Source organism: Alligator sinensis, unplaced genomic scaffold (genome assembly GCF_000455745.1).
Source record: "Alligator sinensis unplaced genomic scaffold, ASM45574v1 scaffold331_1, whole genome shotgun sequence".
In the NCBI taxonomy this organism is placed as follows: Eukaryota; Metazoa; Chordata; order Crocodylia; family Alligatoridae; genus Alligator; species Alligator sinensis.
The window spans coordinates 2640620-2667659 of NW_005842033.1; the positions used below are offsets into that span (position 1 = coordinate 2640620).

The window sequence follows — 27040 nt, forward strand, 5'->3', positions numbered from 1 at the left end:
CATAATTGGACTATAGGAAAAGCTGAGGCGTATATACAGAGACACTGGGACTCAGATACTGGCTTAGATACTTGATTACAACATTAAAATAATTGATACACCATGTGGATACTGAAGCCCTTTTAAAGCCTACTATTATTAGCCAGATGCTTTCAGGTATGAAAGCTCCATACCTTGCAGGCCATAGACAAAACATCTTCCACCCTGTGTTCTGGCTTCAGAGTTAATGTGACTCCTTGGCCATCTGAGAAGTGAACATACGTCTGGATTTCCCACGTGCTCTCCTTCTGGCCATTCTCTGGTGCTGAGCAGTAAACATTCAGAAGTTCACTGACTTGCTGCTGAAAATAAAGGGGGAAATGTACAGCATGTAAAGATATAGAAATCTCAATAATACATTATACTGTAGGTCTGCTACCAGGGTGTATGGTACCTATATTTAGGAACAGTATTGTGACAAGGACAAAATTTCTACACCAGTTCTTCTGTACCAGGGATGTCACATGTATGGCCCACAGGCTGGATCCTCCCTGCAGATTGTGCCATCCAGCCCCTGCCTCCAGCCCCTGGGTCTGATCAGACATGGCATGTGCCCGTGGCATGGAGCCAACTTGTGGGCTGGATCAGGCCCATGGACCCCCATCCTCTTCTCCCTTTCCCTCCCCTAGCATCCTAGATCCTGTGGCTGCTCCAGGTGGTCTGGGAGCCATGCTGCACATGGCATGGATCCCAGAGCAGCTGAAATCAGTGCCATGTGGTGCTGTCCAGCCAGTGACAGCCGCGCCTCAAACAGTGTCTGCCCCAGGTGGACTGCTCAACACCATGTGCATGTGTACCACACAAAGTGCCCACTTCCACTGGTCTGGGACTTGTCCTGCATATGTTACCCCCAGGCTCTGTGCGAAGCACGGGTCCTGGACTAGTTGGAACAGGTGCTGTATGCAGCAGTCCCAGAGCTGCTGGGTTGGCCACCATGGGCAGTGTGGCTGGCACCTTCCCAAACCCAGAGCAGTCCTGGAGCAGCTATGGATCAGGTATGGTGGGGGAGAAAGAGGATTCATGGGCCCAATCCGGCCCAGCAAAACTGTGGGCCAGATGAGTTCGACACCCCTGTTCTATGCTATCAAGGACTTGAGTCCAGGATTCCTCTTGAGAAAGTGTGATATGATTGAAGTCATGTAATCCAATCCCCTGCATCTATAGTAGTTTAATTTAGTGTAGAAAGACATACACATCTATATGCAATCAAATAGAAATAAGACCAAAATAGGATCAAACAGTTAAGTAAGTGGTTAATCAAACAATTCATACAAAAAAGATATTAATGGACTACTATATTGCTAATAAGAAAGGATAAGATGGTAAATCTCCCAGCAGAGAGCACTGTGGAGCAAGGAACATCATTGAAACAACGTAAGAAGGTAATGACATGGAAATAAATTACTCCTAACTCTACCTACTCTACAGTATTGTATTGTTTGTTAAGTAGTGTAAAGTATTTAATTTATCATTACCTAGTTTCTAATTCAAGTTTGGTCCAACATCAAACATGAAAAACATCTGATGAATAGTATTGATTTTGTCACGGACAATAATGCATGACAAAACCACCCTGTGTAAATGTATACAAGAGATTGGGGCAATGTATTCTTTTAAATATTGTTTCTCTATTATTCTCTTTCCTGTCTTGATGCACTTTCTTCTGGCTTGCATTTTTTGCTTGAAAGTTCAAAATGAACTAACAAGGCAGAAAAGAAAACACATATAGCTGCACTGGCACTTTTTCCAGCTATTAGACATTTGAATTCCTGGCCAGATTGTGGCTGGACCATGGGTCCAGACTGTGGCTTGGCCATGTAAATGTCTATAAGAGAGGATGAGTAAGGGTACAAGGAAAGAGACCCAGCTAAAAACAGGTTAAATCTAGAATACATAAATGCACAATTTTTCCATGGCTACCTCAAAGCAGGAGGGCTAAAAGTAGGCATACTTCTTTCCCATCAGCTAGAAAAGTTGTCCATATCTGCAGGAAAGGTGTAGAAGTACATACACTTACTCTGCACACTTGGAAACCCTCACAGATTTAATTCTTCCTGGTGCACCTTTTGGGCAATGCAACCCCAGGACAGGACTGTACTGAGCACTAGAAAAGAAGGCTTATACTGAATCTGTTTTGGTCACAGATTGTATTTCCTTCTCTGTTGGCATAGTACCAAACATACTGAGGACACTTGACTAAGGGGAACAGCATAACTGTTATTATTTTGTTTTTCTGAATGATAAACATGACAGTGAAAATGATATCTCGAACAGCCAAACTACTGTAATTACCACATTATCCATGAATGCGGGGGGCAGCCAACTAGACATTTGGAACTGCAATAATAATGTTATAAGGAGCAATGTTTTTAACATACAATTTTTGACCACGGTACAATACTGAGTTGATGTCATTTGAAAAAAAATTGAACATTCTTAATGGTTATCTACTGTATATTATATGTTATGGACTAGACTCATGGGTTGGCATAAATTGTCATCTCTCCATTATAGTCATCCTACAGTAACAGCACATTTAAAAAAAAACGAGTCATATTATTGAAGTAAATGGTTAAGTGACCATTGCCAGGTTGGTCCATAGACTGGAACCAGTTTGTGGGCTCAATCCTGTGCTTGATTCAGCTGCACAGGAATGGGCCAGATACCTCTACGTAGGGCTGATCCAGCCATGTGGAGCTTGGAAATTTGGCAGCAGGGGAGAAGTATCAGCGTTAATTGCTATTGCACCTCCACTGCCAGATTTCTGGACCCTTGGGGAGCCCCTCAGGTCAGAGGACATGGCTCCATAGGCCAAATGTGACCATGCAGGCTGGGGGCTGTGCACCCCTACTATGGAACAGTTGCAATATTATAGGACAACTCCTATAGAACAGTGCGTATATCAGAAAGCACCCGGAATCAAGAAGTTAGGACTCAGCTATAAGTTCCTTTCAATATGCAAATAACAGAACAGAAATTAAGCAAGAAAGATGAACTGCAAAAGTTAACAGTCCTGATATAATGTGTCAAACCAGTAATTTTCAATGTACTTCCTGGAGTGAAAATAGAAGTAACATGGTATGTTAACTAAGAAGATGCCTCTAGCAATTCCAAGTAGATTATTAACAAGAAATCAACAGCAGTCCTTTAATTTGTCCATTATAAAGATTCTGCATGCATTGAGTGCTAGGATACAACACAGTAGGAGAGTAAAGTGGAGGAAAACAGACTTTATAGGTATCACCCTCTTTACCCCTTTAATTACATAACTTGGAAGGTTTTTTTAAATCAATGTAACAAGTTATGGATTCAAAATCATGTTTGCTGTGAACACTGATTACCAAACATAGGCATTACTCAGTTTTTGTTAAGTCTTTCTTATTAAATTATAATATATTCCTTAGCTGCAGTCAAGATGCCATTGCTTCATCCACATTTTCCACCTCAGAAATTCTGACACTGAGTGATTTTTTCTGTTATGACTGCAATGACTAATACTACAATAGTTCATTCATTCGTTGCCACATTAAGTTATAACAACCCATCCAAATTTCCAGCAACAGTGCACATGTCCTGGCACATGTCACACATTGTGCCACGTGTTGCTTGAGAATCAGATGGTTACTTCATTATTTCCCTGGCCTTTGTCTGTTTGTTGACATAACCTTTGCAAGCAACATGTTAGAAAAAATGCACTCTACTACTGGTATTAATTTTATTTGATAGCATCTTATAAAGAGCATGATTCCATTTTGGGTTTTGTATTTTGTTTTTTAACCAGCTAATGAAACTGGGCTGATTCCAATCTTAACGGTTTTATACTTGCAATGAATCAGTTCTGAACCACTGCATGATTCATCAGAATGCTGGGATCTTGTTAAAAAAAAAAAAGCAGAAGCTATAGTTAACCTTCTTAAAACAAAACAATTCCCCTTCCCCTGCCCGTCTAACAATTTAGCCAAAGGACTTGGCTTTTGGATTATTTGTCTCCCTCTGCAGCAGTAAAGGACCCAGAACCAGCAAATGGGGTATGAAATGGCAAAGGGCCATAGATTTTTCTGTTTCTGTAACATCTCCAAAAACCCTTAATAGGTGCTCAGCATGGTTCAGGTTCTGTGTATGTGGGGGAGCAGGACAGCTGTTGTACGGCTTGAGGACATCCAACGTTCTCCTCCCAGCCAAAGATTGCTTATCTGCATGAGATACTGTTGATGTGAATCAGTTACACCCCAGGAAATTATGCACCTGTGTAATTTTGCATGTAAAATGTATGACTGCACATAATCGTATAATGTTGCATCATTCCACGGGGTGTAGCTGGTAAATGGGAACACGAGCACCTGCCTGCAAGAGTGGGGTGGGTGTGGGCCCCACTGCCACATGCCCCCATCTCATGGTGCATAGGCTCCGCAGGGTGTGGCAGCAGCCAATGGCGGGCCATTGGGACGTTCCTGGCCAAGGCAAACAGCCCCGGTGGTGCACAGCTGGAGCCGAGTGCCTGGAGCTACATGTAGTTCCCACCTGCAGTGCTACAAGCCCCATGTGCTGGCATGGAGCCAGCACTGTCTGGTCTGAAGGTGCTTGCCAGCAGGCTGAACCAGACTGGCTCCGTGCCAACACATGCAGCCCCCAGGATGCACCAGAGCAGCACGCCACCAGGGGCTCTGCCTGCTGTGGCCAGGAGTGCCCCAAGGGCCTGTCAGCGGCAGGGGCTGTGCAGATGGGGCTGTGTACAGTGTGGGAGGGAGTGGCATGTGGCAGGGGAGCCTGCACACACCCACAAGCCCCACCCTCTCCCCCACAAACCCTACACACTCCCATACCCACACTCACCCACAAGCCTCACACATAACCCCACACTCCTCCACAACCCCCACAAACCCCATACAGCCCCACACCTTCACAACCACCCATACACATACACACCCCACACCTTCACAACCACCCCTACACATACACACACCCCACACCTCCCCACACACAAGTACCTGCATATATTTCTAAAGAAGGTTCAAAGTGTTATACTTAGTATAATTCATAAAAAAAAATATATGCAATTATTTTTGCATAATTTGAAATTTTTCTGCGCATAATTCCCAGGGGTGTAAATCAATAGTAGTTTACTCAGGGTAGCCCTCTGCACTGGTCCAACCTCCCCACACAACTTCAGTCTTGATGGTTGGGAACTGAAGTCAGGAGCTTCAGCAGCATTATAGTTTCATGCTGCCATGCAAACTTAAAGCAATACAGAGGCACAGCATCAAAAGGGATTTCAGGAAATCTTTCTCTGGGTTGAGGAGCCAAAACCCTGTATTATTTTTTCTAACAAATCTTTGTGTTGTAATCAGTTTCTGTCACTTTCTGTCCCTTACAGGACAGAATGTGGGACAGGCAGGATGTGGGAAAGGAGGTGAAACTCACACCACACCCAAGATCATAATTTGAAGGAAATTCTCTGGCTTCTTTGTAGGGGACAATTTGGTTAAAAAAATTCTATATAATTAAATTTTATTTTGATGACAGGGGTGATTTTAAATATTCCCCCTCCCCAAAAGTATATGGCTAAGATAATGGGATGGGAAGTATCAGGCAACAGTTTATAACAGCTGAAAGAATGCAGTTATTTTCATAATTTTTCAAAGAACACACAAGTCAGAGAATTTGCTGTAGACAAAATAGCACTAATGGGTTAGGCACTGATACTGGGAAAAGTCTGCCACTGTGGTATAATTTTTACTTAATTTTATGGAGATACATATTTCTATTTCTTTATTAACTGGCCACTAAATGAATACTTTCCCATCATGAGTAAACCATATAGGTCATAAGACATGAAAGCACAGCATAAAATGAGAGATAATAGGCCTTTTCATGAAGCCTCAAATGTTATCTAGCCCAGAGAGATACATTACAACTTTTCATTATAGTTAATCATTTCTAAGTGTAATGTTATATTTTAAATGCAGATTTTTACTGCTTCTAATACTAGGTACACAAATTTAATCTAAGGAGAATAGTTCTGTGGCATAATTTCTTTTTAGCTGATTAAAACTTAAAACCAGATTAGGGGATGATCTGGTCCAGGGAATGAACGGAAGGAAGAAACAGGGAAAAGTATTGAAATTAAGGGAATAAAAGTAAGATCTAAACAAATTGGAGCCATGGAATTCTGGTGCCAAGTAGTGGCACATCTCTCAGAGTCCCTTGGAAAGACTTTATGAGAAATGGTAGCTACTGCTAATGCTGTTATTACAGCATTGTCAACAAATTTTCCTCAGATATGACAGCTGACTTTGTCCTAAGCCTTGCTCACACAAAAGCAAGTTTGAATAGTGAGGTCCTCTCCTTGCACACTACAAATCCAGGCAAAAAATTATTCATTCCAGGAGTTCTGCATGCTAACAATAGAGGTTTCTTCCTTCAATCTCACTCAGATTTCATTTTAATGTGGAAACCTACCCACAGTTAACAGGTGACAATTTGTGTAAAGTTCTAGTCATCACATCAACCTATATTTCTGATGAGAAGTAATCCTAGCCACATTTCTCCTTTAATCCAATCTTTTAGGAAGGATGACATTTGATATTAATTTGGCCATCTAACTGTCATATTGAATGAAATAGTTTGAATGTTTGTAAAGGTTGCCCATTAGCCAGTTTCAGGAAGAAGATAGGATTTATCTCCTTATCTAAGTCATTGTTTTTGGGACTACGTGTAAAATGTCCTGACTTCGCTTAATTTAAATGTTATCTTTAGAAGTCTTTTACAAAGAGAGCAAATATCCTGAATTCCGAGACATCAAAGCCTAGGGCCTTTTAACCAAATTGGTAAGAAAAGGGTATTTACAGTGATATGGAAGTCTCCCCAAGAATAATTTAAAATGCTCAACAAAGGTAATTTCAAAAGAATCTGTTGAGTAAGATCTGAGCCCAAATTTGGGAGTAGTGACAAGTTGAGTAGGAGGAGCCCACTGACGGCAGCTCGCTCAATAAAAACTGTAACCTACTGTCCCAATTTGGAGGTGACTTCACTTGCAGAACAACAAAGGAAGAATCGCAAGTGTAGCCCGGATCAGATTGATCACCTGACCCAACTTCTCTGTGAACACGAATCTCTTAGTTCACGCTGAAGCCGCGGAGCACCTGAAAGGGACTGAAGGAAGGGGACTTAGTCCTATCACTGCTGAGGCCAGCCTATTGAATCGTACTGCTGAGGCGAGCCCATTGAACCGTACTACTGAGGCCAACCCATTAAATCGTACTACTGAGGAATGAAACCATATTTTGGTATTTGGCTTCTCGGAATTCTAGGATTGTAAGTATATTATGAAAAATAATAGTATTGATTCAAATTTAACTTTTAGTTGTAATTGTAGTTGTTTTTGTAACACTAATTCTTATAGCATTGTTTGGGAAGGAAGTGCATTTGGAGCATTGTTTCTGATATATGTAATTATTGTGTTTTTAATGTTTGTGGTGTTTCTTAAAGCTAAGCAGTGTTATATACGTAGCAAAGAATTTTAAAATAAAATTGTGTTGTATGAATTAAGTGTGTAATCATTGTGAAATCGTGCAATCAGCTAACTACTCCCCCAGCCAGTGCATCAAAACGAATCAGTAAATTGTGTGGGATTTTCTCTATTCCATAACCCACTAGAGACACTAACAAACAAGTTTGGGGTTTGAAAAGATAAATCATCTTACACCTATGGTTTTAAGCATATTAACACTAGCTAAAAGTTTCTTTATCAGATAAAGGACCCATTCCACCTATTAGGCATCTAATACAGGTGAAGTGACACATTATACTTAGACCATACTAAATCTGAGGAATGTTAAGTGGTGTTAAAGTTAGAATCGGCTGTGAGCAACTCTAACCATTTCTTGCCTGCACAGCTCTGACTTACAACTAAAGGGCTGATGAGCAGGGGTATGGCAAGGAGCCAGGACACCTGGGCTCTATACTTGTTCAGGGGAGTGCGGAAGGCCGGACACAGCACACACTAGGATGCTGGAGGATTGCAAATTGATCATTTATCTCCATAGAGCAGACTGAAGTTTCCCTAACATGATCTAGGTAGCACAGCCCAGAGTTCACCCTCACATGAAGTGGAGTAACTCAGATGCTCAGAGGGCACTTCATATGAGTTAATGAACTTTAACATGCAGACACTCGTGTTTTAAGTGCCCTTAGTATGGTCTAGGTGTAATGCGAAACTTCACCCTAAATAGACACTTACTTATCTTAGTGCAATCCTATTCCACCCTACTCAAGCCCTTGAAAAACAACTACATGTGCTTACTTTTGTAATGTGCCTTCAACTTAGCCTTTGAATTAAAGCAGCAAAATGTGATGATGAGAAGGAAGGTCCGTCACATCTTTTACAATAACATTTTTTCAGGTATTTGAGCAGAGTGGAACAGGATCACACCTAAAGAAAACCCTATTTTTCCTGCTACAGACAAGAAGGAGATCTTTCTTTGTGGGTGAGATCTTTTATTGAAGAAGCTGCATGGTTGGGATATAGTTAGACAAGCTTTCGAATACAAGGCATTCTTCAGCAGATCTGACATTTCTCTTGCTATATATTTAAGTCTTGGTGAAATTCTACTCTTCCTTTCACATGGGTAAGTGTCACTAAGTGGCACTTACACAGATTTTTACATTTGATTCTACCTTATTAGGCCTAGACAACTATGCAGAAACAATCCAGTCTTTAAATAGAGAAGAATATCTGCACAAGCCTCAGGAGAAAAAGATGGAAAGTGCTATAACTCATCTTGATGCTATCTATCAACATTCAGTACTATATTTTAGAAATTCTTAATGCATCTTACAACCATCATCAAACAGCCAATAAAGTTTGGCTCTCACTTATCTAAAACAAATGGAAATAAAAATCCAATAACAGCCCAGGTTTTGCTACATTACAAAAAAAGATGCTCCCAGATAAAGTCCTTATTGATTCTCTTTCACACAAACCTATAGATAGGTATATACCAGTAGAGATCAGGATGGCATAGGGAGTTTTAGTTAAGAAAAAATGTTGTGTTGCACATTTAAAATTTCTGATTGGAGTTTTTTCATTATGAATTTTTAAACCAAATCATGACTGATTAGCATCATCTAATATTAGCTGTGCTTTTGATTCTCAGTTGAATCTGGAAATTTAAAACCAAGTCTGATAGTTCAGTACAAAGTTTCACTTATCTTACCTCTGTAGAATTGCCTGCATTCTGAGTGCCAGCAAATCCATGCCCTCCAGTTGAATCAAAAATCTAATTAAAATAAAAACATATAGATTAAAAAAAAAAAAAAAAATCAGACAAATTAATAAAATCTTTTGTAGACAAGGTTCTTTGGCTAAATCTGATATCTTTTACTAGACCAACTCAAATAGTTGGAAAAAAAATCTTTTATGCAAGCTTTTAGGCACAAACACCCTTCATCAGGCTGAGGAAGCATCTGCAGTTGGTGTGTGCACAGAAAGCTTGTGAAGAAGAATTTTTTCCAAATATCTGAGTTGGTCTAATAAAAGATATCAGATTTACCCAAATAACCTTGTCTGCCTACGTCCTTAGACCAACACGCCTACAACCTACACCCCTAAAATCTTTTGTAACATTTTAGCTATGTTGGAACCTAATCTAAATTTCATCTACATAAACAAAGATGAAAGCTAGGGGAATATAAATACATCAACTAAACAGCTTAAGCAGAGATCATTTTTACAACATGTTACTGTTTTACTGACAGAATATATTTGGCAGTAGAAAAGCTCCCTAAATAGTTACAAGTTGAAGAAAATCTCTTGTGAGGATACACACATATATAATAGACTACAGTCACTAACTCCCTCTTTTGGGCTCTAATAACTTGTATACCTTTGAATCAACATATTATTTAAAACTGTTTTAAAACAATGTTGTGGTTTCTTGCAATGGATCAGCTTACGGTTTTTCTCTTATCCCTACCTGAACAATGGGGTGATGGGAGCAGGAGAAACCTAGCTTTGTTGATAGAAGGTTAAAAAAAAAAATGTTCCAATAAGAAACTCCATATTATCTCAGTTTTACAGATAAAGAAATGAGGCCTTAAAGAAATTAAGGCTGAAGTTCCCCATCTGTAATGCAGGGGTAATGTACTTACAGAAATATTGTGAATATTAAAAAATAATTCAATTAATCTTTATGCATAAATCCAGGTACTACTGTGATAAAGGTCATAAAAATATCTAAGACAGACACATATAATTCCTTCATGGCCTTACCTGCCCCTAAAAAGGCAGTTGTAAATAGTATGCCCTCTTTTGGTATTAAACATCCTAGCTAAGGATCTGAACAGGTTGGATATCAAAATTTAATATTAAAGTGAGTTTTAAAATTCTGTATTCTTTTGTCAATTCAGCTACAGCCATATGATAACCAAGGCAAACTTTCTCCTCTTGGTGGTCTCAAACAGGACTCAGTTTGGAAAATGTAAACAAGGAGCACTGCTTATCAAACTCCTTTCCTGTATTCAAAGTATCTATTTTTTTTCCTTATCTTTCAACACAGTTGGCAATTTTGGAACAGCTGGAATCAGAGACACGGATAACTGTGTAAGAAGCTTGGGATAGCATGAGCCTAACACCCATCTGCTAGGGTTAAGCTTCTCTATCTGACTAGTTTCTAAATAAGGTCGGAAGAAAAGCCTAGTCACCTCATTGAATTAAGTGTCCCCTGGAAATCTTCTTAGTAGGCACTCTGAGCTAATAAGATGAAATAAATTTGGACTCAAGATAAATAAAAGCAAAAGGCTCAATAGAGTGTTATCTGATCTTAAGGTCAAGGTGTTTTAAAAACAATTGCATTCGGCTTGACACACAACCCTTAATTCAATCCACAGAAAGCATGGAAATTCAGAGTAAAAAAATTACATTCTCTCCTTAACCCACCCAAATTCCCACTGACTTCACTGGATGTATAAGGAACATAGGATGGGGACCAGAAAGTAAATATATATTATATCAGCCATATGACATTATGAAACTTCCATGAGGGTCAATGGGTCAAAGTTTCAGCCTATGCTCTTAAATTCTTTGCTTTTATAGACATGAAACAGTTACAGAATTACTGATATATCAGATGTAGTATTTATATGTTCTTATTTTTACAGCAAAATTTGAAATAAAAATATGCAATACATAAAAAAAAAAAAGTCTCAGCTTGTGGGTGAAAACTGATGTTTATTTACAGCAAACTTGCCCCAGGCCATGGCTCTCATTCTCATCAGGAAAGGGGTGCAAGAAGTCTCTAGCCTTTGTCCCCAGGTGCAATGTAGAGGTGGCCCTTCCTGTCCAGTGTTCAAGTGTGCCCTTCTTCTATGCAGAATGGGCAGAATTCAGCTGTCCTGGTGACAATCTCCCTATCCTCTGAATCCAAGGGGAGGCTTATTTCCAGAGTCTGGAGCATATGAAGTTATGGTTATGTACAAAATCTGCATAGAGAGGGGGAGCAGCTTAGCTGAGAGGAGTGTAGGGATTCATGCCGCCACTCTCTCTGTCCTGTATGTCCTATATCCTGTGATACTCAGGGGATCCATCAGGTTTGGGCCTCACAGCCTTGCCTGCAAGTGTGGAGGGAACCCCCTGATGGGACAGCATGTGGGGGGGGGGGGGGGGGGGGAGGCGGGATCTCCCCAAGGGAACAGCCTTCCTCAAATGATTCTTCCTTCCACAGAGAGGGTAACCCGAGCTTCTCTTGTTCCGACCTTCATCATAAAAGCACATCACTGAGCTACTAAAACACCTTACCATTACCCAATAATCTATAATATCAGTCCATTGCACAGATAAATATTTATCAACTTAGCATATGAAGCACTAGATCAGAAAGCCCAGAAATGTTAATCTGCCACATTAAATGTGTTGCATCAATTCTGGGGCTGTTGTGACATGAATATGGATAGACATGTTTAAAATACTCTGAAAACAACATACTACTATGCATTCAGAGCAGCCAATTTTCAACCACCAAATCAGGGAGTTTTGGTTAATAAAAACAAAAAAACAAAAAAAAAAAACCACACACAAGACAAGAGAATAACAGGAACACTTAACATGACCTAATGAATGACCCATGCAGTTTTGTTTGGCAAGAAGCATGACAAAAAGCAATCAATATGGTAACGTCCCAAATGTGTGCATGAGCACACATCCCCCCAGATGCAGAGGTTGCCGATTTATTATATTTAAAACAAATTAATTTGGGCTTGAACTTTTGCTTCATGTTTCATTTTGTTTTTCTGGCAGATTAATAAACCCGTGTAAAACAGAATTTATATTGAACATGCTGACAGACTATCAATTACAGAAACACTAGCAGGTGATCTCTGTCCATAGTTTTCATAACCCACAACTTAATCTCTTTCTCTCTCTCTCTATTAGTGACAGTGTAAGTGGCTAAACTTTTGGGGATACTTCCTCACATCATTTGATGCCTACACAAGATATCAAAAAACCAAAACCAGAAACAAAACAAAAACACCACACCTCTGCTAGTTCTTTAGTTGGTATAAATTCGCATAGCTTTACACCAGCTGAAAATATGGACCTCCTATGTCATGATAACCTTCTCATTTTGGTAGCAGCATCCATCCTGCTTTTTATGTCTATATGTGCCTGTAGACGTGCAGGGAGGCTAATCCAATACGCTGTAATTACAGTGCATTGGAGCAAACTTGATTAATCAAGACTGTGGGAGCATGCTAATTAGCACGCTGCAGCTAGCATCCAGATCTTGTGCATCAGTGTCCCCATGCTTCAAAATGGTGGTTGGAGCACTTTAATTAAAGCTCATTTGACAAGCTTTAGTTAAAGCACCCCCGCTGCCATTTTGAATTGCGAAGACACGGATACACGAGATGCTGTGGCACTTTCATGAGAGTGGCCCTTATCTGGGCAGAAAGCAAAGGGAAAGGCCATGCTCTGAAGAGTCTGTGCTTGCTTGAAAGCAATTCAGACCCAGAAGGGAATCCTTTGGGTCTGCAGTGATGATGCGTTGGTAGCCAACGGGCCAAAATTTTGCCAATTCCACAACCTACACCTGGCAATCTGAAATTACCACAATGTTATTTACAAAACAGTCCCCTTCCCCACCCTGAGCTGTCTAATCCATGCGGACTACACATTCCTTGGGGCAGGAACAGTCTGCTACTCTACCTTTGTACAGTGCCTTGTACAATGTGGCAACGATGATGATAGCAGCAGCAACGCTGATGCTTTTAAACGTACCTGGATCCCAACATCTGGCATTTACCTGGTTTACTGAAGGCCGTTTCTCTCTTCCCTTTCTTGCCAATGTATCTAGCCCTTTGAGTGAAGAAAACAAGCCCTTCTTGCTTCGTACTCTCTGTGACAGAGATAGGGTCCGTTTCCTGAGAGCAGCCTCATCCCGGGAGCAGATCTAGTTCAACACATATACAGGTATTCAAAAAACAACAAAGGTAACCGCAAAGGAATCATGGGATCAATATGAAGCACTGGGGTATCAAATCTTCTGTACTACTACTATTCCTTTTGGTATTAGCAAATATTTCTTTGTTGTCATCTATTTTATGTTCAGGTAGGGAAGAAAGTGATACAATATACTTCTCCCTAATAATCTATCATAAGGGTGTAACTGTATAATGCCATAAGGAGACACCTGTTTTAGCTCAGGATGCATTGTGTCTCCAGATACTAGTACAATATCATGCAAAGATATCAGTTCAGGTCCCAAAACTAGCATAGCCATGTTAATACAGTGCTTCACCTAAACCAATTACTACTTCTGAGACCTATCACAGGTGGAGCCATGTGCTAACAAAACTATATATGTTCCAGAGCTAGTTCAGATGCATCTATATGACTGTGCTGAACCACAGCTGAGCAGCTGTTAAAGTTACTGCAAAGAAGATGGAAAAGAAAGAAAAGCAGTGATTTTGATGTGAAATTTCAAGGAGGAAAACCCATAAGTCTCAAACAGACCAGCATGTTGTAATATTGAAAACCACATGGATACCAAGAGAGATAACTATGCCTCCAGACTAGACTTTCAAAATTCCTTCCCATTACATATCACAACAAGCATGATCTAACTCCTGCCTGCTGAGATCACCCTTAGGATTTTTTAGTAGAGTTCAAAAAACTGGGGCCAACCTTCAGCCAGAGTGAGCTGTCATAGCTCCACAGAAGTCAACAGAGTAATGACAATTCACACCAACTGAGGTGTGGATCCGTCTCATTCTTCTTTAAAGACCCAGGCAACAACTTTGAAAAGTGATGCAATTTTAGATAGCTCCCTGTTTGTGGTGGGGGACCACTGATGGCAAGTTCTCAGCACTTTTCTTAGGTCTTTTTAAGCTGTCAGCAGATCAGCACTGGGGGACCAAACACCGGAGTCAGATTTGGAAATACTGGCTTCAGCTCACACCCCAGTTTAAGTCATTTAGGTAATATATAAGGTGACCCATGAATTTTAGGGTTAAAAAAAGACAAATCACAGTGGCAAACCTTCAGCTAACAATTTTGAAGTCTCTCTCTGCAAATAGAGGGCTAGAATCTCAATTGTTTTTCAGACAACAGCTGAAATAAGCCTAGGCATTTTCTGGAGTCATCAAATTTGCAGCAGAAGAAACAGCATAGCCAGAGACTTCCTGGGTCCCAGGGTCTGCCTCTGGCCAAGAAAATTATTTGCAGCCAAGGAACAGGCCAGTTTCTTTATAAAGTAGTGGGTTTCCGAGTCAGGGTACATACATGGGTAAGAGTGAATTATGCTGTCTATACACTTCAGACAAATAGGTCACCAATGATAAGCTAAAGATCCCTTTGTGTGGTAGCCATGTAAAATGCATTTAGGCTCACCAATGCATGGAAGGATGAGACAGAGAAGATACCCAGCCGCCCTAGTGCCAGTTTCGAGGGACGGCTGGCAGCAGCCAGAAGACTCTTTGGGTTTGGTAGCTCTCCTCCTTGCAGGCTTGCCAGGTAGCAGCGCATTCTGAAGAGATCCATGTTAAATTTCTCCAGGTTCTGCTCCCATTGCTGGATCTGTTTAGATATAAAGAGAGGAACAAAATGTCATTGTGGGTTACACTGAAAATTTGAGCTCTTCCGCAAACCCCTAGTAAATTACTTTCATCTGGTGGTACATGGATTAGATTAGTTTTCCCCCTGCCAAAACACATCCAGTCATCTTGTGTTACCATAACTTAAAAGATGACTTGAAATAAAATGAAGCTGGTGGTCTTGAATACATACTGACAAGATGAACGTATCGTGAACACAGAAGTCATTACATAAAAACAAATCCTTGTGGTTTGTGATGTTTCAAAAAGAAAGATTAATTTTGTTCTCCTCATTTTTATGAGCTTCAATTCTATCTTGGGGTGCCCAAAAGCAAAACTGCATGGCTCAGCTAATTAAATAAGTTAAGTAGCATGACTGAGGTCTTTTTTTGGTCTTTAATTACTATTCCTATCGACTATCCCATCCCCAAATTAAATAGTTAAAATAGTGAACACAAATATTAATGGTCCTTTCCTGTAGTAATAGGAAAGATATTGCCTATACTTAATAAGATTGTTAATGTGAGCTAAATACATTAGATAGCAACATATATTACTCAGTCCATAGCAAGGATGCATATTTAACACAATATTAAACAAATGTATATACACAGAGATATACATGTGCATGCCATGAGTTAACTTTTTAAACAAAGTCAGTTATCCATATCCTGAATTAAGGTGTTCAAATAGGTATTTAGATACATTTCAAAAGGAAGACCCAAATGTAAGTCTGGATGCTGAATATAACAGGCTAAATTTAAAGTTAGAGCCTGCATAACCGTAGGTAGAATGTGTTCAACTATCACATAAGTTAGTCTATAAGTATTCAATGACTCAACAGAAAAAAGGCATTTTGCAAAAATTAAAAAAGTTGTATTTTGCTAAATTAGCCATGACATTCTTAGGCCATGTATAAACAGGGAACTACAGGACATAATTAAGGGAAACACTGAAAAGACAAGGTAAATCAACTAAAGGTGTTAAGTCAATGGGCACAAGATAAATAAAGTTTGTTATAACCCCCTAGAGATGGCCTCCTTCAAGAGTAAAGTAACTTTAGATCCCTGAATCTTAGCATTTAATGGGATGGTCAGGATTTAAGCCAAAGTTTAACATACTTGAATATACATGCACTGATTTCACATCTTAAAACTGATACATCTTAATTTTCAAAGGGATTGAGAGCCATGGGGATATTGGGGGGATAGAATTCAAGGCATGTTCCTAGGCAAATCATATCTGAAATTGAGAACAGTCAAAATGGGAGTCTGAGCAATTATCTTTTATTGCCCACAAGGGCAATCTGATGACACATTTTCAAAAATCTTAGGTGTATTGAGTGTTCAACATACTTATGTATGAGTGTTCAACATACTATGTATGTTGGAGCTTAAATGAAATCTGGTTAGTTTCTTGTAATGTCATAAAAGAGCAAAAGAAATGAACAACTTGCCAGTCCAGTACATCACATAGCTGAATTCTCTTGGCTCCTGCATTCTGCTCTGCATGCAGCATTTCAGGAGGAATACACATACATAATCCAGTAAAGATGCCATAATCCCCCCTCCATTTTTTTGTTAGTTTTTGCTTTTTTTGGTAGTAACACTGCTCTGTTTCCAAGATCATTCACAGACAAATCACCTCTTCCCAGTCACTATTACTTTGAAAATGACAGAGCCACAAGTGACATAACTAAGGAAATGCAAGAGATTGATGATGTTTTCCAGTTCCAAAGTGAATTCTGGTATTACAGATCCACCTTTGTCTGCTGGTTTGATTAATAGTTTTTGTTAGATCTTAGGGACTGTATGGCTTTTCTCTCTCTCAATTTCCAGACCATCATGGTTACAGTATCACTTTAAAGCTACAATAACCAAGGAAATGATTATGAATAAAATTAAATGGACATTTTTGCAGAAGCTGCATAGCATACTAATTTTAAAATAGATATTTCATGTTTGCTATAACCTATTAAAAGATCATCTTAAAAACTGCATCTTTGCTTAATTCCTGCTCTTGCCAAACTGCTGCCTTATTTCTTCTACATCAAGGGTTACCCAAATTGTGCATTTTTACAATGACGTTTGAAAATGGAGAAAGTCTCACTGGCACATGTTCCCTCCCCATTTCCAACGGAGTAGCATACCTACACTAGGGCTTGTGAAGATTTTTAAAGGAGTTGGGTATGTTGCTGTACATTTGACATATAACCCATATTGTTTTCTGCACATATTTACTTGAATAGGCAAGTTTTACTGAAGTGAGAAAAATAACTGGTGGTGGTGGCAGTCCCTCGATACAAGGATGATGGTCTTCCAGTAAATAGGGAAGTCATCAGTGTGTCTGGAGATGACAATCCAAGATCCTCATGTCTGACTGCAGACATGGCAGATAGTTCTAGGAGACAGGAGTGTACCTTGGTGATGTCAGGTCACAGCTTTTTCCCTGTACGTCTCATGTCTATCTGCCTCCATAATGAAATGAGTTTACTTGACATGATCTATACCTTGTCAGACATCACAGTGCCACTGGGGACAATTCAGTGCATGAGTTGCCCAGGTATTGATGTTAATATTGCATTTCTTCAGACTGGCCATCAAGGTGTCCTTGAATCTCTTCTTTCACCCACTTCTAGAGCAGTGACCATCAATGAATTGGGAGTATAGGACTTATTTCATGAGCTAGTTCTCAGGCATCCTTATCCTGCCCAACAGAGCTGATGCATATAAACATGGTTTTAAAGCTGGTGATGTTTACAGAAGGCTGGTGTTCATTCTTCTGCCCCTCCAAATGATAGAGGATTTTCAAAAGACATTGCTGTTGGTAACATTCCAAGGTTTTCAGGTATTTCTGATGTGTTGTCCAAGTTTCAAATCCATAGGGCAAGGACAGCAACAGCCTGGTAGATGAGAAGATCGGTTTGGGTCCTGAAGTCATGACCATCCAATATATGATTTCAGAGACGTCCAAAGGCAGCACAGACAGATTCTATCCAGTGTTAAATATCATCATCTACGTTTACTTTTTGGGAAAGCTGGCTTTCCCAGGCATGGTCAATGCTTAACGTTCTCCATGGACTGTCTTCTAATTGTCATATGTGGAGGAGCAGCTAGTTGGTTTGAGGTGGATTGGTAAAGTGCCTTGACTTCAGTGAACTTGACTGTAAGTACAAACATTTCATAGGCTTCACAGAAGCAACCAAGCAGCTCTGTTCTGTGTACAAAATGACCACCATATAATTATTGCTTCTGTGTAGGTCCATGACTTCCGGTAATCACTAGTACCTGCCCCTGTCACCACTAACCCATAGGACTTGCCACAGGACTTGCTATGATGCAACTATGTCTTATTTTAATGCCTGATGCCTGAGCATATCTTATTTTAATATAGGGTGCCATTGCACATGAGCAACCACATGATACTTCATAAGGAAACCTTAATCCAATGGCAAGGAAAAACTAGGGGTGTCTATACACAAACTCCAAGGTGGGGGGAGGGGCATTTTAATTAAAGCAGCTCCCAGACAGTCACTCTACGTAAAATGCCACAGCATCAAGTGTATCCAGCATCCCACATTTCAAAATGGCCACAGGGGCACTTTAACTAAAGCTCATTCAACAAGTTTTAATTAAAGCACCCCCACCACTATTTTGAAATACGGGACGCTGAATACATGTGATGGTGAGGCATGCTGGAACGTTCTAACTGGAAAGCTTCAGAAGACTCGATCTGATCCAACATATTCTAACTAAAATGCATCGGAGCATGTATATAGGCACCCTAGATGACCAGAAGTTTTGATTCTGCTGCGTCCTTTGCATCCAACTTTGAAGCCACTGTGAGGAATACCCTCCTTCATTAGCTTGCTCCACTACTGAAAACCTTTAGAAATGTATTTATTTATTAAAACACTGTGTGCGTGAAAACTCACTCTCAGCCTTGCTGCCATGGGCAACCCTACTGGAAGTACAAGACTCCAATTGGCATTAATCTCATGATTCCTGGTAGTGCACAAGCCTCTCCATCATGTCAAGGTTGCAATTCTTGAGAGGGAAAATTAATCATTTCCCATGGTAAAGGAATTTTTAGTCTCTTTCTGCTATTGAAAATATTCCGCAAGTAGAGGCACTAGAAAAAATGTTTGCGAATGACCTAGAAGTGTCTGGGGTTAGGTGTGGAGTGTTTTTTTCCTGTAGATAGCAGAAAGGTTTCAGTTTGCTACTGGTTTTGTCGGTGCAATTTTTTAATTTCATTGATGAAAAATGGAATAATGAAGCAGTGAATCAAGGTCCTTTAAGTCTCTCACCTTTCTGATAATGAAGTGATAAACACTCAACAGGAATTGAGTGAGACATCACATATTCTGTGTTCATTTTTTTCCTTCTCCTTTCCTCACACAAGAATTCACTAACTGCTACACTAATTACACTTACCTGCTTCTATGAACAGCTACAAAAATATGCAAAAACAGGCTGAAATTTTTTTTTGGGGGGGGGGGGGGGGGGGGGGGAAGTAGGGAAAAAGCAGATATGCCAGCTCAGATAATTTGAGATCACAACATTATTATCTGTGTTATGGAAATCCAGAAAGAAAACATATTTAAAAGAATAAAGTTCCTTGAATGTATGTTTTTCAAGCCCAGAAGAGAGGTCACTAAAGATCAGAGAGGGAGACATGCAATGCTCATGAAGGGGAGAGAGACAGTCACACACCATTCATATAAGAAAAACACCCCAAGAAATCTCACCACAAACATAATTTAAAACGGGTCTTCTTATGCACAAAATAAATCCATAAACAGAAAGGGGAGCTATCACTAGCCTTCATTTTGAAAGTTCCTTATTTTAGTATTTCTCATTAAACAACCTTAGTATGGTATTTTTCAATCTGCCATTACAGGCAGAATTTTATTTCCTTTCATGTCTAAAGGAGAAGTGCAGGAAGAGCTAAGTGGTTAGGGTACTTGAGCAGGAAGCAGAAGACCTGAGGCCCCTTTTACCTAGAGGGAGTTTAAATCAGTCTCTGACTTGGCAGCATGGTGCTTTAAGTATCAGGCCACAAATTTTCCTGACCCCTCTCTAGCCCTCCTTTTGAGGTTAAGCCACTACCCCTTACATTTAAGTCCATTACTGGATAAAACAGATGGAAAACAGTTTGGTGGTGATGTTTCTGCCACTGTGGGAAGCAAGGGTCCAGGCTAGAAACCAAGATCCACTCCTATCCAGATCAGTGGCCACCCTACTGACCCATTCTGGTTTGCTCTCTACCTTCCATTCCTACATATTTCCTTCTCATTTTGAACCCCCCCCCTCCCCCCAAGCCAAAGAGGGGTCTGTATAATGCATAGATTGTGGCATGGTGGTTAGAGTACTGTGCCAGGAAGAGAGAGGCAGATCCACAGCCCTTTTGGGGAGAACCTATATCTTCTGCTATTTGGGCAAAGGTCTTGACTGCTCAGATAGATAGTGGGACTAAAACATGGGGGTCACTCTGTATCCCACCCACTAGTCATGGTTTCTGACCAGCTATAGTTTCATGATCTAGACACAGGTACCTATCCAAAATGTGTGCACAGATATGCCTGGCCAGTGTAGCTTACTGTACATATTCAGTTTACACTTACATGGCCACTCTGCTGGGAAAAATAGAAACACTACCTTCACAATGGTGTTAAAATGCCACTTATGTGACTGGAAATCTGCCATTTATACATAAAGAGGGAAACAGCATTCCACTCTACCTCCTGGACATATAGTATGATGTTCTGCAACCCTCTTGTCTCCAAATACCAGCAGCTCAGATTTGTCTTTACACCTACTAAAAGTGGAATCGTCAAGAGCGACTTGCCCCAAAATGTTTACCTTTAGTCTAACTTCACTCCCACTGAAGTCAATGGATATTTTCAGTGGGAGTAAGATGAAACCAACTTGAGTTTTTTTTTTAAAAAAAGTCCCATTGTTAAAAAAAAAAACCAAAACAAAACAAAACAAAAAAAAAAAAGATTTTCATGGGCCCTAATTAAGTTCAGAATCCAACCCTCATTCTCAAAAATCAATGCAATAGAAGCATCGCCATTTCTTAGGCCCCTTCAGATGACTCATTAAACTTCTCTCCAAAAATGTATTTGTACACAAATACTAATTATTTATTAGACTTGTATGCTGCCCTTCCCTAAAAATGGCTCAGAATGGCTTACAATCAAAGATAAAGTAATTGTAACATAACATACGTAACACCCACCCACAGACACAGACGCACAGGGTCATATATTATGGAGGCGGGGGTTGTGTCTGTATGTTTCTATGCGGGCAAGATGGCCTCAGTTGTTCTGGCCATGTGCTCAGCACATGGCAAGCTGGGGCTATATCTGGGGGAAATGTGTAAAACCCTCTGGCTTCACTGGCCAGAGGAAGCAGAGGCAGATTCAGGCAGATTGGTTGGGAGAAGACTGAAATGTGGCCCACACTCTCAAGCAGCTCCCTGTGGCACAGTGAACCCAAGGAGCAGCTCAGGACCCTCCAGTGTGGGCCCCCCCTCCAGCCCCTTGCTGAAGTACAGGTATAGGGGTGCAGGCCCCTGGAACTACACATTGGGGAGTCCCAAGTCCCAGACTGCCTGGGTATGGGTGTGCTTCCCCAAGAAGGTGCCACCTATAGACTTTGTTTTGTAGATAATAGTGTTTTATAATTATATTTAATGGGGGGGTTGTTTTGTTTTATTTTATGTAATAAATTTGAGTGTTTGTGTTTATACTACTTGCGAGGAAAGGGTTTTGTTTATGTGGGACACCCCAGTAATTCAACTAGTGTTTCCCAGGTAGTCTGGGTGGAGCTTTGAGCCAAGATAAAATATATTTAGTACCCCAAAATTGAACCTGGCCCTTGTTGCTGCTGACCAGTGCCTGCCAAAAGGGTTGCATATACAAAAATAAAGATGAGTGAGGTAAAATGGCAGGACATTCAGGAGAAATGATTAAATTATAGCATTTATCAGTCCCACAGGATGTCAGTTAATCAATTCCAAAGGCACCACTAATCATGATGTTACATTTAATGGCATTAGGAAAAGCTGTGGGGAGGGAATTCTGGGATGCTCTTGTAGTCTTATCAAAACCAAGGATGCCTGGAACCAATTGGAGACCGTGAACCAATACCAGCTGCTATTTGTCAGAACCTTTTAAATTATGATAATTCTTCCTGTCCAGGATTTATTCACTTGAAGACTAAAGGGGAAAACTTACAATATGAAGAACAACTTAAAAAGTAGAGTGTGACCTGGTCTAACACGCTAAATTTACAGTCCATATGCTAGATGTTGCAGTCCTTATTCTGCTTTGAAACTGAGTAAGGTAAAGTTTCCCAATGACCTTAGTAGGAGGATGGACTGAAGTAAGAAAATGTAACTGTATTAAACCAATATGCTATCCTATTTAGAATATTTTTAAGGAAAGAAGTAAAAAATGGATACAGCAAGCAATAGTTGGGAACAGATTAAGGAGAAGAAGGAAAACAGAGGTGGCAGGGTGGATACCTGAGCTAGCTCTATATGCCATAAGAGGATTTTGAGAAGTCAAAAACATTTTTAGCTTTCTTCTCACCCATGATCAGCTGTAGGCAAGGGAAAAGTAAAGAAAGCAAGACTACCTGGTCACATGGAAAAACAAGTGAATCAATGACACGCAAATCCCTGATCCTGATTTTAGAAAAATCTCACAAGGTTTTGTAAGCCCCTGGGAAAAGTGGCTTTTGGGAAGGGAGTTAAACGAAGAGAGGAATGAGGCATGGTACCTAGTAGAAAGTTCCAGGTTTAGGAAACAGCATGAAGGAAAGGATTCTGATGTGAATGGGAAAAAAGACACAAAGAAGGGAATCAAAGCAAGTATCTTGAATGGTGTGAATAAAGCTGCAATGAGAAGGCGAGGGAAAGCAAAGATCAGAGAAAATTCAGTTGTGGCAAGTCTCAAAGATGAGAACAAGGAGCATGAATGATTTGGGCTGAGGATCACCGGAAGGGCAAAGTGAATATGATTAAACTGTTAGGCAAGAAAATATTTTTGCAGTAGAAATTTCAGTTTATGAGAAGTAGGTTTTAGTAGCTGCAGCACAAAACAATGGCAACTTGGAAAATAAGTTTTTCCTTGTTGTTTGACAGTGAGGATTGTTCTTATGTCACAAGTAGATGTGTTGCCTAAATCAGTGCCAAATCTATTAACAGATTTTCCCACCAGATGTAAAATCACAACCAGATGATACCGTGAGATGAGCTAAGTGAAGACAAAGATGCTTGCAATAGCATCCAGGATATATGCCAATTCATAGTCCTTAGCAGTTGCTACAGTGTTCTAGACAAAGATTTTTATTGTCATTTATCATATTGCAGATCAAGGGTGTCAAACTCTAGCCCTGCAGGGCCAGATGAGGGGCATAAGGCTGGCCTGCAGGCCAGATCAGATCCACAGACCAGTCCCACACACCAGAACCAGCAGGCAAGGCCAGTCCAGCATGCTCATGCAGCATATGCCCTGGATCAGCCCTGCACACTGCATGCAGCTTGCATGCAGAGCCAGCACAGGTCCACATGCAGTGCATGCCCTATGTGCTATGCATGCCCCTGACTGGCCTGCTGTGCTAGCACTAGGTCCAGTCCATGCACCAAACTATTTCTGTGTGCTGCATGCTGCTTCCTAACACAATTGATTTCAGTGGACTTATCTGAATGAATAAGCAGGGCATGATTTGGCCCTACAGCAGGGGTTGTGAACCGGGGGTACTTGAGAAGGCCGCCACGCACCATACTGCGCTGCTGCACAGGTGCCACATGCCTAGCCGGACACAGGGGTCGAGGGAAGCTCGTACGCAGCAGCTGCCACTGCTCCATATTCGGCCACGCCCCACTCCTCCCCCCATTCCACATCTGGCTCCCGGGGGGTACACTGCTCCACATCCAGCTGCCAGGAGTACACTGCTCCAAAGAGGTTGAAAACCCCTGCCCTACAGGATACTTTTCTGCAGACCAAAACTTGTGAAAGCAAATCTGCTAATGCCCCAAGGATTAAAATGAACAAAAACAAATGCACAAAAAATTCTCTCCTGCCTTTTTTATATTCATTTTTCAACTCTTGGGATAGAGTTAGACAAGCTTTTGAATAATTTCTGGACCATCATGGCTACAACATCACTCTTATACTGCCAATAACTTAAAGGACACTTCGCTATCACTTGCTCTGCAAAATGAAAGAAATGAAAAATGAATGAGAAGAGTGTAAAACAAACAAGACCCTTCTTTTTCCATTCTTGCTTTTTGATGTACGTAATTTTCAATGTCTCTGACCACAGTATGGGAAAAACATTGATTCAAGGATCCTCAAGTCCCTAATTCAGCAAAGAATTTAGATATAAGCTTAGTAAAAAAAGGATAGTCCAACTAAAATCATCAGGACTATTTATGTGCTTCAAGTTAGGTGTGCGTTTTAGAAGCCTACTGAACTGGGGAATGTGCGGGCCGGGAGCACCCCGAGCCCTTTTTCGCGCTGCACGCAGGCTGTGGCCAGCAGCCCAGGCACGCCGGGGCGGAGAGGGAAGGCCTTCGTTCTGGAATTAGGCACGGATGCGTATCGGTAGTTTAAAAGATTGTTTACTTACACCGAGATGGCAATGGTGTAGGCTGGAAAGCTTGATTAAGTTGCAGTTACAGACAGACACAACACAGACGGTCTCGTGGAGGTTGCTAGGCTCCACGGTGCAGAGCTCCGGATGCTCTGGGTGAACAGGCCACCAATGTAGAAATCGTAAATACGTCTTATATTAGTCGCGCTCAAAGATGGGAAGAGGTGGGCGGTGGATCAGGCCGCCACGCTCCTCTGGATCTCACACAGGGTTTCTGTTCCCCTGCCGTGTACCCAGAGTCCCCACGAGATGGATGTGGAGTCCTCTTCGGCTTGGGCGGAAACCCTCTTATATGGCTAACAGGCCAATTAGCCGCCACGTGTGAATAATTTAGCACTAGCCAATCACGGGGAACAAATTTGCATACCGGTGGCGGGAACTCTTTTGCACCGTGCATTCCTCTTGCAACTCGAGCAATGCACTTTGCAAAAGAAGCTGCAGAAAAGGCGGGAAACTGGTCCCTGCACTGGAGTCTCCTCTTGCTACAGGAAACTCCCGTGCAATGCTCTGCAACTTAACGTGGATAATTCTGATGCCGAAGCACACACACACAATCATGCCTTTTGGGTCATGACAGGGAACAATCTTATCATTCAACTTGCTTTCTGCAAAGGATGAAAACATTAGCTTACAACCTGATCTTCCAGCTTCCAGCAGTTTCTACTGCTAACCTGCTCTGCATTTTTAAATTTAAACAGATTGATTCCTTTTTGTGCAAGGAATTGCAAAGTAGTACCAGAGTGGAAAATAGAAACATGTTTCCTTTAACTTCTCCATCCAGAGCAGGGGACTAGAAACAGGAAGGGAGAGAGAAAGAGAAAGAGAGAGAGAGAGAGAGAGAGAGAGAGGGAGAGAGGGAGGCATTCTCATCAGCAACAAAAAAGAAGAGAGTTCTCGTAAAGACGGAGTGAGAGGAAGTTTTACACGAAAAGCTGACAGTCAAGAAGAATGGACCAGAATCTCTACTGCTGCAAAACAATGAAGGACTATTTCAGTCAAAGGACTAACTATATTTAGTTGAGGGCCTGCCACATTAAATCAAGAGGTCAACTGTTAGCCTCTGGCCAGGCTAGAGGGACAGACATTACACAAACTGGTTACAGTGATCCATAGGCGGAGAGAGAAAAAGAAATTGAGGGGGCAGAGTGCACGCTTTCCCCCCTCACCAGGAATAGGGCTGGGACCAGGCAGGGATTGGAGCAGAGCCAGGCCTGGGATTGGGGCCAGGGTCCGCTGCGCCCGTCCCTTCCCCATGTGCCCAGAGTCGTTGCTCAGCACTGGTGGCCTCTGTGAATTCACCGCCCTGCAAAAGCCCCGGCCCTGCACTGCCCAGGGGGACCCGAAATGGGGCCAGCCTAGGCTGCACTGTCGGGGACGGAGCCCACGGGACCCCTGCACCTGCCCTGCACCGTCCCTGGGAAGGGCCCGGAGTCTCCTCCAGAGGCACAGCGCTGGGCAGCCAAGGGGTGGGGGGAAAACATGGCCTCCTGATCTTTGTACGGGGCAAAGGTGGGCTACAGCTGTGAGCTGCGCTCTGCCTGCTCCATGCCTCACTGCTGCCTTTGAAAGCAATGTGGCATGGTGCCATGCGAGTCCCGCCACTGGACTGGGCTCCAGAGCTGGGCTGGCCCCTCCCTTCTGCTCTCTAGCCAGACCAGGGATGGGACATAGCAAGACACCAGGCGGCATGGCCCCATTAAGGTAAAGTGGGCAGGGAAGGGATTAACTCTTCCCTCCTTTCCCTCCTCCCTCACCGCAGGCAGGGTCTGCCTGTCAGCCAGGGAGCAGAAGGGAGGGGGCTATGGTGGTGGCCCCTGGGGCTGGCAGACCCTGGCTGCAGGGCAGAAGGGACCAAAAGGAACAGAGGGAGGAATTAACTTTTCTCCCTGTCCCCTTCAACTTAATGGTACCATGCTGGGATGGCTGTCCTTTGGGACAGGGATGGGGACTCTGTTCTGGTGCTGGGTGAACTCTTCCCCCTCCTTCTCTTTCCCCTAGGGTGGGAAAGGAAGGCTTTGTGGGATGCTGGAGGGGGAACACTCCTCCACCTCCACCCCAGGGCTGGGTGGGGAGGCCTATATGCAAGGCTACCCAGCCCCGGAAGGGAAACTCTTCCCCCACTCTTCACCAGCTGCAGCTGCAACTATTACAGCCTCTCCCTGTGCCCAGGCCAGGCAGTGCCACACAGAGCCCACCCTAAATCTTGGGGGGGGGGGGGGGGGGGGGGGGGGGGAGAGAAGAAGAGG

The 27040-nt window shown here is 41.8% G+C and overlaps 1 protein-coding gene across 1 annotated transcript in view; it reads right to left on the reverse strand.

Annotated features, from left to right (window-relative positions):
- The window catches only part of TIAM2 (T cell lymphoma invasion and metastasis 2), a 239870-nt gene that overhangs the window by 95093 nt on the left and 117737 nt on the right, over positions 1-27040 (reverse strand). The window contains exons 8-11 of the mRNA XM_014519343.2: positions 14924-15109; positions 13338-13484; positions 9255-9317; positions 174-341 (exon numbers count right to left, since the gene is read on the reverse strand). Coding sequence (XP_014374829.1) covers positions 174-341; positions 9255-9317; positions 13338-13484; positions 14924-15109 — 564 coding nt within the window. The remainder of the gene's footprint in view (positions 1-173; positions 342-9254; positions 9318-13337; positions 13485-14923; positions 15110-27040) is intronic.